Source organism: Microtus ochrogaster, unplaced genomic scaffold, assembly GCF_000317375.1.
Source record: "Microtus ochrogaster isolate Prairie Vole_2 unplaced genomic scaffold, MicOch1.0 UNK33, whole genome shotgun sequence".
Taxonomy (NCBI): Eukaryota; Metazoa; Chordata; class Mammalia; order Rodentia; family Cricetidae; genus Microtus; species Microtus ochrogaster.
The window spans coordinates 2,037,433-2,048,469 of NW_004949131.1; the positions used below are offsets into that span (position 1 = coordinate 2,037,433).

The following is an 11,037-nucleotide window of genomic DNA, read 5'->3' on the forward strand; positions in this document are numbered from 1 at the left end:
AGAGAACATCCACGCCCAACCTTGTTTGCTCTTGATAATAACCAAAGGAGGACTCGTTATTCCTGTTCTATGGGTAGGGCAGCAAAGACCCAGAAAGACCCTGTAGCCAGGGCCTTCCTCTCTAGAGGGCATGCAGCACCTCCAGCTGGGTAACAGCTCTGAACACTCTTACTTTCCAGCAAGTAAGTACCTCTGAACAGTGGCTCTTGCAAAGTCTGCTTCATGCCTTCAATTTAAATATATCAAAGGAAGCCGGGCGATGGTGGCGCACGCCTTTAATCCCAGCACTCGGGAGGCAGAGGCAGGCGGATCTCTGGGAGTTCGAGACCAGCCTCCAAAGCCACAGAGAAACCCTGTCTCGAAAAACCAAAAAATAAAAATAAAAATAAATAAATAAATAAATAAATATATCAAAGGAGCAGAGGAGCCATTCATGAAAAAGGGGAGTAGAGCTTTGGGGAATTCTTAATCAGGTTAATGACAATATTGTTTAACCCAGGAAATGAAGTCTCCCACCAGAAGTTTCTAACCCATCTTCACTATTGCCATGAAGACAGAAAGGACAAAGGACCTGAACATCACAGTCCAGGGCTGGGCAGCAATGGCAGGTAGTCACATTCATGGGGACAAGTACGTGCTAACAGGTGACACAAACACATACCATAATGTCCAAGGCCAACTATGGTGTCGTCCAAACTTGACTCTACTTCGTCGAGGTCCAGAGAAGGAAGGGACTGAGGGTCAGGCAGGTTCTCCAAAGTCCGTTCATCTAATTCCTTGTGGAAGGGAATCAATAAATGATAAGAAGCAGACAGAAGGAAACGGCCCTGCCTCAAATGAAGCAACATTCTTCTCCCTTAAGCCTGATAATATTTTCAAACTTTGGGTTGGTAACTCGGGATAAGTGAACCAGACTTGGGCAAAGCATTTAACCTCTCTCTGTAGGAATCAGTTTCTAGGCCATAACTAGGCGAGCCAAGAAAGACAGCCAGGGAGCTAAGTCAAAGGTTCAGGCAAATACAGGCTCCATCAGCATCTAGAAGCAAGCGTCTCTCTCCAGCGTGCACCACTGTATCCCACCTAACTTCTCCTCATTCCACTCCTTCTCGGCTTCATTCAAAACTAACCAGCTTGAATAGCTCCCATGTCTCATCGGGATTTACATGTCCTGAGTCTGAGAATTTCAATTTCCTAAAAGACAAATATCTAAGAAATGATGAAGGAATTCACGCTTCAAAAACATAAAAGATAGGGTTGGAGATGTGTGTTAGTTGGTAGATCTCTTTCCTGGAATAAAAGAAGTCCTGTGTTCAATCCCCAGCCCTGTGTAAACGCATGCCTATAATTCCTGCTGGAGAAACTGTCCTAGCTACTGCCCTATTGCCAAGAAAAGACACCATGACCAAGGCAGCTCTTATTTTGAAATGCATTTAATTAGGGGCTTGCTTATAGTCTTAGAGGGTTAGTCCATGATCATCCTGGCAGGAAGCAGACAGACAGGCATGACAATGGAGCAGTAGCTAAGGGCTTTACATCTTGATTGGCAGGCAGCTGGGAAAAAGAGGAGAGGGGAGGGAGGCAGGGAGGGAAACTGGGCCTCAAAGACCACTCCCAGGGACACAGTTCCTCCACTAAGGCCACTCCTACTCCAACAAGGCCCTACCTCCTAAGGTTAATCTTTCCCAAACTGTTCCACCCTCTGGTGACTAAAGCATTCAAATGTATAAGCCTATGGGGGCGGGGTGAGGCAGGTGCAGGTGGGGAGTATTCTCATTCAAACCACCACAGAGGTGGAGGCAGGAACATTAAGTAATCCTGGACTAAATGGCAGGTTTGAAGTAAGCCTGTGCAATGTGAGATATTGCCTCACTCAAACAAAACAAAAATTAAGTAAATAAATAAAAATAAAAGGTAAAATGCCCAAATTTATGAATGGGAATTTCAATAGGCCGTTTGTAGTTTACTACTTTTTTTTTACATGGGTGTGTGTGTGTGTGTTTGTGTGTGTGTTTGTGTGTGTGTGTGTTTGTGTGTGTGTGTGTGTTTGCAAACTACATGTAATATTGAATTGCCCTATTTTCTCATGGGGGAACTATTCAAAGGCTGACTTGTTAAGAAAGACATTAAGTCCAAAGTAATATTAAATGAGTAAGTCCCATGAAGCCAGGCCCCACCACAGCAAGGCATTTATAAGAAGGCATTCTGAAAGTATTGCTAAGAAGTCTGCTTCCTGTATGGTCTGGCCATTGTTTAAGGAGGTACATCTGGGTCCAGATTGCAAAGTTTCACTGCTGGTCCGCACAGAATCCAAAGAAGAAGGAGACTGCGGGCTATCAATGCTGCATGCCCTTCAGCAGGCATCTCAAAAGAATCACCGAGGTTCTCTCTGGAGAGGACAGGATTGCTAGAGCTGCCACTCTTTGGAAGAGAAGCACCGGACTTCCATTCCCAGCACACATTGGAGCCCAGGTCTAGCGCCAGTACAACTGTACACGCCAAGGAAAAAGGACAGCCTGGGCTTGGGCTTGCCTTGTATGGTACTGTGGGTTTTCTCTGTTTCTCTTGTTTTCTAAGCTGCTATCCTCTTAAGAAATGGAGTCAAGCACGATTCCACACTCAACTGGGTTTTAAGATTTCGAAACCCCAATTCAGTCAAGCAGAAAATGCCAGTCAAAATAAAATCATTGTCAAATAAGTCTGAAAACAAATCAAGCCACTCCCCTGAATGACTTAAGGAATTTTCTTATCAATGACATACTGGGTCCATTCACTCCCAAAACTGTCCCTCCTCTAACTGTTTCTGAGATATATGAAGGGGGTTCTGGAGATATGGCCCATGAGGACCTGAATTCAGATTCCTAGCATCTGGATTTAAAAGAAAAAGGCAGATGTTAATCCCAAAGGTGGAAGGCAGAGACAGTAAGATCCCCAGGGTTTGCTGCCCGGCCAGCATAGCGTGATCAACAAGCTCTAGGTTGAGTGGGAGACATGCGCTCATAAAATAAGGTCAAGAGGAATAGAGAGGGAGCCCAATATTCCCCTCTAGTCTTCACATACATGCATGTATGAACATGCACACACATGAACACACTCTCCACAGTGAAGCACAGAGGAGTTCATTCCAACCTGGCAAGAGAGGAAGAAGGAATTGAGAGCAGAGCTTCAATGAGCTTAGGAAGAAATGAAGCCATCAAAACGGAGAGAAGAGGAGCGAGGAAATGCATTTGAAGACAAGTCCATTTTTCCTTTATCGGGTTTTCCTTCAGCCTCTTGCGTCTGATTAATCCAGTTTCTGTCATATTTTATTTCATCCTTTTTGGTTCAACAATGCCTTTCCCCAAGATGATGAAAACCCTTCAGGCCTCTGCAGAGTGTTTAGCTTCTTCCTTTGTTCTGTGAATATCATTAAGCCTGTCTCCCGCTTGTGCCTGTGAGTATGATTAAGTCTTGCCTCTTCCCTGCCTGGCTGCCCCGCTCCCTCCTCTGCCTGGGGTGAACAAGAAAGTCTTCCCCTCAGGTCGTGCCTCCTTTTCTCCCATTCCCATTAAATGATTTTTTCCTCTAAAGAGATAAGAGATCTATTCAGTGGTGCCATTCCAGTTCTTCCTTCATCTAGGGGAGGATGGTCATGTTCAGGAGCCCCGTTTTCTGCCCCTGACTAATGGGATATAATTCTTGGTCAGCAGCACCGGAAGCAAGGCAGAGCTTATTAGACATCTGACAGCCCAGGCCCTAACTCGGACCAACAGAACCAGAATCAAGATAACACAGAATACTCTGGCACACTCTGAAGTTTGAGAAGTGTCCTTTAAGTCACAGAATTCAGAAGGAATTTAGAAGAGAACAAGCTGGTTTGTGGACCTGAGAAGTCAGAAGGTTTTTTCAAAGACAAAGAAACCTCTGAAGGAGAGAAGGGCACTCACAATGAATCGCTTATTGTTCCTACGCTGCTATGTGATGTGGGAAGTCCTTCTGTATATGTGTTGCTTTTAGTGATTGATAAATAAAGCTGCTTTGGCCAACGGCTTTGCAGAGTAAAGCCAGGTGGGAAATCCGAACAGAGATATATATATAGAGAGAGTAGGCGGAGTCAGGGAGATGCCATGTAGCAGCAGAAGAAGGCAGATGCTGGAACCTTACCAGTAGGCCACAGCCTTGTGATGATACACAGATTAATAGAAATGGATTAATTTAAGATGTAAGAGCTAGCTAGGAATATGCCTAAGCTATTGGCCAAACAGAGTTTTAATTAATATAGTTTCTGTGTGATTATTCGAGTATGGGTGGCTGGGACACAAACGAACAGTCTCAAACTACAGCCATGCCAACAATGCTTCATCCATATACAAACTTAGGAAACAATGAGATATTGAACATAAGAACCTACTGTTCTCAGGAGATCTTGTCTATTTCCCCTTCCCAGGGGAATCTATATATGTTTCTCTTACGGTTCACCTTGTTACTTAGCTTCTCTGGGGTTGTGGACTATAGGCTCATTATCCTTTGTTTCACAGTTGGTATCTACTTATGAGTGGGTACATATCATACTCATCTTTCTGGATCTGGGTTACCTCACTCAGGATGGATTTTTCTAGTTCCATCCATTTGCATGCAAATTTCAAGATACCAGACAGTGCAGGAACCAGCATAGGACTAAACTAGGCATGTGGGTGACAGTTGTATGGCTGGGGCAGACTATAGAGCCACTGGCAGTGAGACCCAGATTTATTCCTACTGCTTGCTTGTTCTGGCTTTTTGGAACCCATTCTCTTTGGTGGGATACCTTTCTCAGCCTAGACATGGGAGAGGGGTGCCTTGGCCCTGCCTCAAAGCAATGTGCTAGACTTTGTTGACTCCCCTTGGGAAGCCTTACCCTCTTTGAGGAGGGGATGGAGTGTGGGGTGGGGAGGAAGATGGAAGTAATGGGAGGAGAGGAGAAAGTGAGAACTGAGATTAGTATATAAAATGAGAAAAGATCTTATTTTTATTCCTATTGTTCCTATGTTGCCATGCTAACAGTGCTCCTATCCATACACAAACTCAGAAAACACTCCTGAGAAGTTCCGAACCAGAGACAGTGGTACTAAACCTCAGAAAACTCAAAGAATGAACCAAAACCTTTAGCCAGGACAGGACCGTGTGTGCATGTGTGTACACACCTGGGCACATGCACAGACACGTACACACACACACACACACACACACACACACACACACACTACTTGCTGAGAGAAAGGAAAGCATGAGGGTTAGTCTTACTTGTCTACTGGATGAGATTTAGAATCACCATGGAAACACACTTCTGCATGTGCCTACGTAAGTGCTGGCAGAAAAACTGACTGAACAAGGAACACCTACTCTGAATGTGGGCAGCATCAGCCCACAGGCTGGGTTCCTAGGCTGGCTGAAATGAGAAAGTCAGCTGGGCAGTGACAGTCCCTACGTCCTGAGTGCAGACACAACATCCTTGCCATCACAACTCTGCAGCCATTATGGACTAGAGTTTCAATTACGAGTTCCTCAAAACTCTTCCCCAAAGCAAAACCCTTCCTTAAGTTGCTTGTGTTGGGAATTTTGCTACAGCATCAAGAAAAGTGACTCGCCCAGGAAGTTACTGGGGATGTATGCTGGGAACAACAGGATCTTAGTGTGACCTCTTCCTTAATCTGAGCTGGGCCAAATTGAAGATGCTTTCTCTGGCTCCATGTTCTGTGTGGTAACATGTGGATAACAAAATCTCTTCAGGTTCTGCCTGACATGCAGCCTTGAGATCATCATTATTACCTTAATACCCCAGTTTGCAGAGATTACCAAGGGTTTTGGCTTCCATAGCTGTTCAGCTACACCATGTGTCATATAGTGTGCTCAGACTACTGGCAATAATTAAAGCAAACACCAAGATGATTATCGTAAATGTCAAAGAATAAACCAAACAGGTGAAGTAGATTATCAGTCTCTAATACAAAAGACCTTACTTTTTATTTGCCATAGATAACTGCGAAATAAAAGCAGAGCTTGGTGTGGCTTTTCATGCCTGTAATCTCAGCCCCTGAGAGGCTGAGGCAGGAGGCTCATGAAGTTAAGGACAGCCTGAGACACATAATAAAACCCTCTCTGGAAGGAAGGAAAGAAGGGAAGAAGGGAGGGAGAAGGGAAGGAAGGGAATGAGGGAGGAAAAGAGGGAGGGAGGTCATTTGGGCATCATAATACAAAAAAAAAAAGAGAGAGAGACCATATCTGGTTCTCAAGCTCCAGTCTTAGCAAAGAAATGTTTCTGATCTCAAGGGTTCCCGGTATTCCAGAAATAAGCACCCAATTTATTTTGGCGATTGAGCAAACAGTTTGAACACATTAACACACACAGAATCTTCATAACCTTATCAGCTTGGAAATGCCTGGTTTTCAGTCTTGTTCATCCTCTGGGTGAACATCACAAAGGTTTTCTGCCCCAATGAATGTGCTGTGTGAGGCTGACGTCAGCTGCCCCACACAGCCCTTCACATAGACTACCTTAGTATCAGATCCTGCCACCAAGGCCCAGAGAGATATTCTAACCATGAATGAAAACAGTGTTTGCCACTCAGAGATTTCAAATGCAGAAGTACAGGAAGAGGGGTCCAGCAAATCTATTTATTCACTATCAGATATCTGTGGTAGTTCTTCAGTTCGAATGACATTCTTATCACAGTGCATGATAGATGGATAGAAAACAGAAAATAAAGGGTTAAAAAATAATAATAAGACAAAAAGGGATTGACAGACTGGAGAGGTAAAACACACAGGATAGAAGTGAAAATCAGATATGTGCATATTTGTTCTATTAATTAATCATCTTAACCATAATCTCTGCATTCAGGGAAATTCAGTTATTTTGTAAACAGTAGTCACTGGCTGGGTGATGGCTGAATCAACTGGTCCACTTCCAGGCATAAGCTGCTTTACGCAGGGTCACCATCCGCTGTGGACTTACTTGTAGAGCCCTCCCTGAGCTGGGCCAAGTTCGTCTGGAGGTTTTCTACCCTTTTCCTACACATCTAGCTCAGTGAATCTGAAGTACCCAAAGCAAGAAAACATTCCATGTGAACATGAAATAGGAATGCTTACATGGGGCACACCAACTCCTAGAGGTTCAAACTCCTGGAATCTTGAGTCTTTCATCTGCTTGCTATTTTCTTTATATTTTTCTTCCACAATCTTTCTGTAAATTTAATGTGAATGTATAAAAATCAGTACAAGATGTTTAAACATATCTATAGTATACAAACAAGCATGATCACTATTTTAACAGGCAGACTGGGTTATCAGGTCTGTCCCTCAAGGTGCAGCACCCTAAATGAGTCTTTTTCTCTTTAAAATTTTAAGTGAAATTGCTCTTCAGAAGCACACACAAGGAAGCTATGGCTCCTTTGTCAGCTCTGGAACCTCTGGAATATCAGGAGAAGATAACACTCGGCCCTGAGCATCCTGACTGTGAAGACACTGATTTATTCTGCTTCATGATGAGCAAGCCTATATACAGGACAATGGAAGCACATGTCAGGGAATGTGTGAACACTGTGGAAGTAGTAACAGATCTACTGCCCAAGTAGCTTTCAACTCTCCAATTCTGTATTATTAGTCTCCATAACGCATGACAGACTTCTAGGGCTTAGGGTTCCTTTTGTCTAACATGCCCGCCTCTCTCCAGAAGCCACCATAATTCTTTACTTCCACAAGCTTCAGTTTTCATACTATATAATAACTAAGATTGTGCACAGTGTTGGCATGTCTCAATGACATTAAATAATATATGTTGATTGCCTTGGCGGGTTACTTAGTCTAGGGTTAGTAACCCACCCGGCAGTTCAGTCATTCCAGGGTCACGGAGAGGAACTATCTGTAAGATAAATGGGCTAGAAAAGAGGAAGGAGGCTAAGCGAGGGGGTTCTTGTCAAAGCCTCAGTTTATTAGAGATGGGGTACAGCTTATATAGGATAAGGAGTTGGGGGGTGGGCACAGAGGCCTGAGCTCTTGCCACATGGTTCACGTTGGTCACGTGGTCCATGTTGGTCACGTAGGCAGGAGGTTATCTTCGGTAAGGTCACTGTAGGCCAAGAAGTCATGAGTTGACACACCTAGTTCCCTAGATAGTTTGGAATGTGGGGTGGGTTCCGCTAACAGATAGCTCTCCATCAGCCAATTTGGGTGTGGGGTAGGCTCTGTCAATAGAACGATTCCTAACACAATTATGGCTGTGGGGTTCTCTGTAGACTCCCCAGGGTGATGGTTCCTGCAATGATTTTAGGAGGAAATTGGCTCCCAACAAATATATACGGCCCCTTTAGAATCCTAGAAACAACGGTCAAAATTCTAATTCAACTAATTTATAAAATTAAGATCAAATTGCAGCAATATTAGTATAGCATGTGTAATATTTATGCTATTCTTTTGCCTATAAATAATTTTAATCTGTATAATGATTTTAATATGCATGCAAAATATTACATTTACCTTTTTTATATCTTCCTTTCAGATTGAATCCCCCATAACATTCAGCCAATGACATGAATTTTGCTACCTCGGAGACATTAACATTACTTGCATTTAGACACAGATTTGAAGCTCTGAGTTGATGTAATAACTCAAATAATTTCAGGGTATATATTTCCTCAGTTAGAGCCACAGTCAGTGGTTTATAGGGACCAGCATGCTTTGGCTCTCAACAACAGACTACACATAAATCTTCCCAACTGAATAACCCATAATATCACCTGGTAACCTGAAACTGGCCATGATAAGAACATTTACCCCACAGAGTTCAGCAAACAAATGAGCTGCCTCCCAACCCAAGGATGCTCAGTAACCATACTTCACAGTCCTACTGCCTGTGACTTCACTGTGGAGGACTGCACCCTCCAACAGCGAGCCGAAGCAGGCCTTTCTCCCTTAAGTTGCTTCTTTCAGGACACTTTATCAAACAATGGGAAAAGTAACGAAGGCAGACTAAATTGTAAAGCTGTCTGTTCGTCTTCTGGATGGGATAGGTCCAAGTGTCAGCAGCCAATGAGGTTTCCTTTAGAGCCTGCCCACATTCTCATCACTAGTAACCTCCCTACCTTTCAGTCTGCCTTCACACAGGCCTGAACATCTGATGTAAACAGTACTTGACATCCAATCTCTGGCTCAGGAACCTTGTTGGGGGAGCAGGTGAACGAAGGCATAAATGATCATGTGCGCCTTGGTTTAGGCTGTTGCCTTCCTTGTGTGAGTTCTTTGAGAGCACTGATAGGCAGCGCAGGGCACGGGGCACCCAAAGGAAAGGCAGCTTACTTCAGCTTCCTGGCTTTCTCATCAGCGGCCTGCAGCTTCCTCAGCCGCATCCTTTCCCTCGGAGTCATTTTCTGCACTTCAGACAGGGCTTGCAGAGTCTGCAGGTGGATCTTTTTCTGCCTAGAAGTAATAAACATTCCCCAACATGCAACTCGTACCAAACATGCTCAGAAAAAAAAAATAAACAAATATCTTACAGAAGTATCATTGCTCTATGGAGAGAGCGGCAGCGTCTCAGGGCAGGCCAGGAAAATCTAATAAACTCCAAGTGGGTAATGAGCCAATAAGGACTGGAGTTAATCAGCATTATTTTTCAAATTAGATTTCTGCTTAAAAGCAAATTGTGTACATTCCAAATTCCTGCTCATTTCGTTGCCTATGGCTGGCCTTTCTAATGGAAGCCAAATTAGGATCATGCCGTTAGAGAGGAAATAGGCGGCCACAGTCACTCGTCTCTGGGCAGGATTAGCTCGCGGTCTTTGGAAAGATGGTGAATCCTACCTCCACCAAGGTAGGATTCTACCTACCTCCGCCACCCATCCTCTTTGTAGCCAAGGGCAGAAAGAGGACCCAGGTTTCTACCTCTGCAAAGAGCGGGCTGTGTTACAGTGAGCATCATGTGGGATAATGTATGCACACTGCCCAAGGGTGGCATTATAACAACTGTATTTTCTTCAACGGCTTATATTATCTGGGCTCACTCCCATAGACATTTTATGGTAGCATGGTCCAGTGGGTAACTACGAAGGTTAATAATACTCCCTAGGCTCAAACTGTAGCTCCGGGGTTACACACCGCATGTCTCTTGGAGGTTATGGAATCTCTGTGTAACTATGAAAGAGAACATTGCTACCTACTTCACAGGGGCATCCCTCATTTATTGAAGAACCTCTTTTTGTTAAGTTGAAGAAACCACTCACACTAAACAAGGATGGCAAGGCCTGAGGTTACGTTCCCAGTGACCTCAGCTTCTTCCTTAGGAAACACTGTGAGAAACTGAATATCATCCAGACCACAGTGTCCCAGGAAGGGACAATTTATCAGGAATATGCACCCCTTATTTTGTAGGACTTAATGAACTCCCCCTGAAACATAACCACATATCTTGAAAATAAAGGGGACTATCTGAAATCAATATTTTACAGTGTGAAGTGCCCTCCAGACAATTGATTTCCAGCATGCAATTGACTGTAAACTGTGCTAGGCAATCTGCCCCACAACTGCTGTGCAAAATGATAGCTAAATTTGCTATTTTAAAAATAAGATAACCTCTATTCTCACACCTATAAACAAAACTAAAACTTAGACTTTCTTGAAATAATGGGCAGCAACACAAGAAAATAATCATATTAGAAACCTGTCTATAAATTTACCCCAAGGGACCTTTCCAGGTGCACGTTTGTTAGGTGGACTGTGAGGCTGGGAAAACATATAGGACACAGTCGAGAAACCACTGGGGTGTGTCAGAAAAGAGTGTCTGCATTGGTGTGTGTGTGTGTGTGTGTGCGTGAGAGAGAGAGAGAGAGAGAGAGAGAGAGAGAGAGAGACTGCACTGGTGTGTGTGTGTGTGTGTGTCAGAGGAGAGCGTCTGCACTGGGGTGTGTGTGTGTGTCAGAGGAAAGTGTCTGCATTGGGTGTGTGTGTGTCAGAGGAAAGTGTCTGCATTGGTGTGTGTGTGTGTGTGTCAGAGGAAAGTGTCTGCATTGGTGTGTGTGTGTCAGAGGAAAG

The 11,037-nt window shown here is 44.0% G+C and overlaps 1 protein-coding gene across 1 annotated transcript in view; it reads right to left on the reverse strand.

The window, feature by feature from the left end:
* Nucleotides 1-11,037, reverse strand: part of Nek11 (NIMA related kinase 11) — a 216,581-nt gene that overhangs the window by 99,572 nt on the left and 105,972 nt on the right. Inside the window, exons 10-12 of the mRNA XM_026789947.1 lie at nt 9,310-9,429; nt 7,105-7,198; nt 662-776 (exon numbers count right to left, since the gene is read on the reverse strand). Coding sequence (XP_026645748.1) covers nt 662-776; nt 7,105-7,198; nt 9,310-9,429 — 329 coding nt within the window. The remainder of the gene's footprint in view (nt 1-661; nt 777-7,104; nt 7,199-9,309; nt 9,430-11,037) is intronic.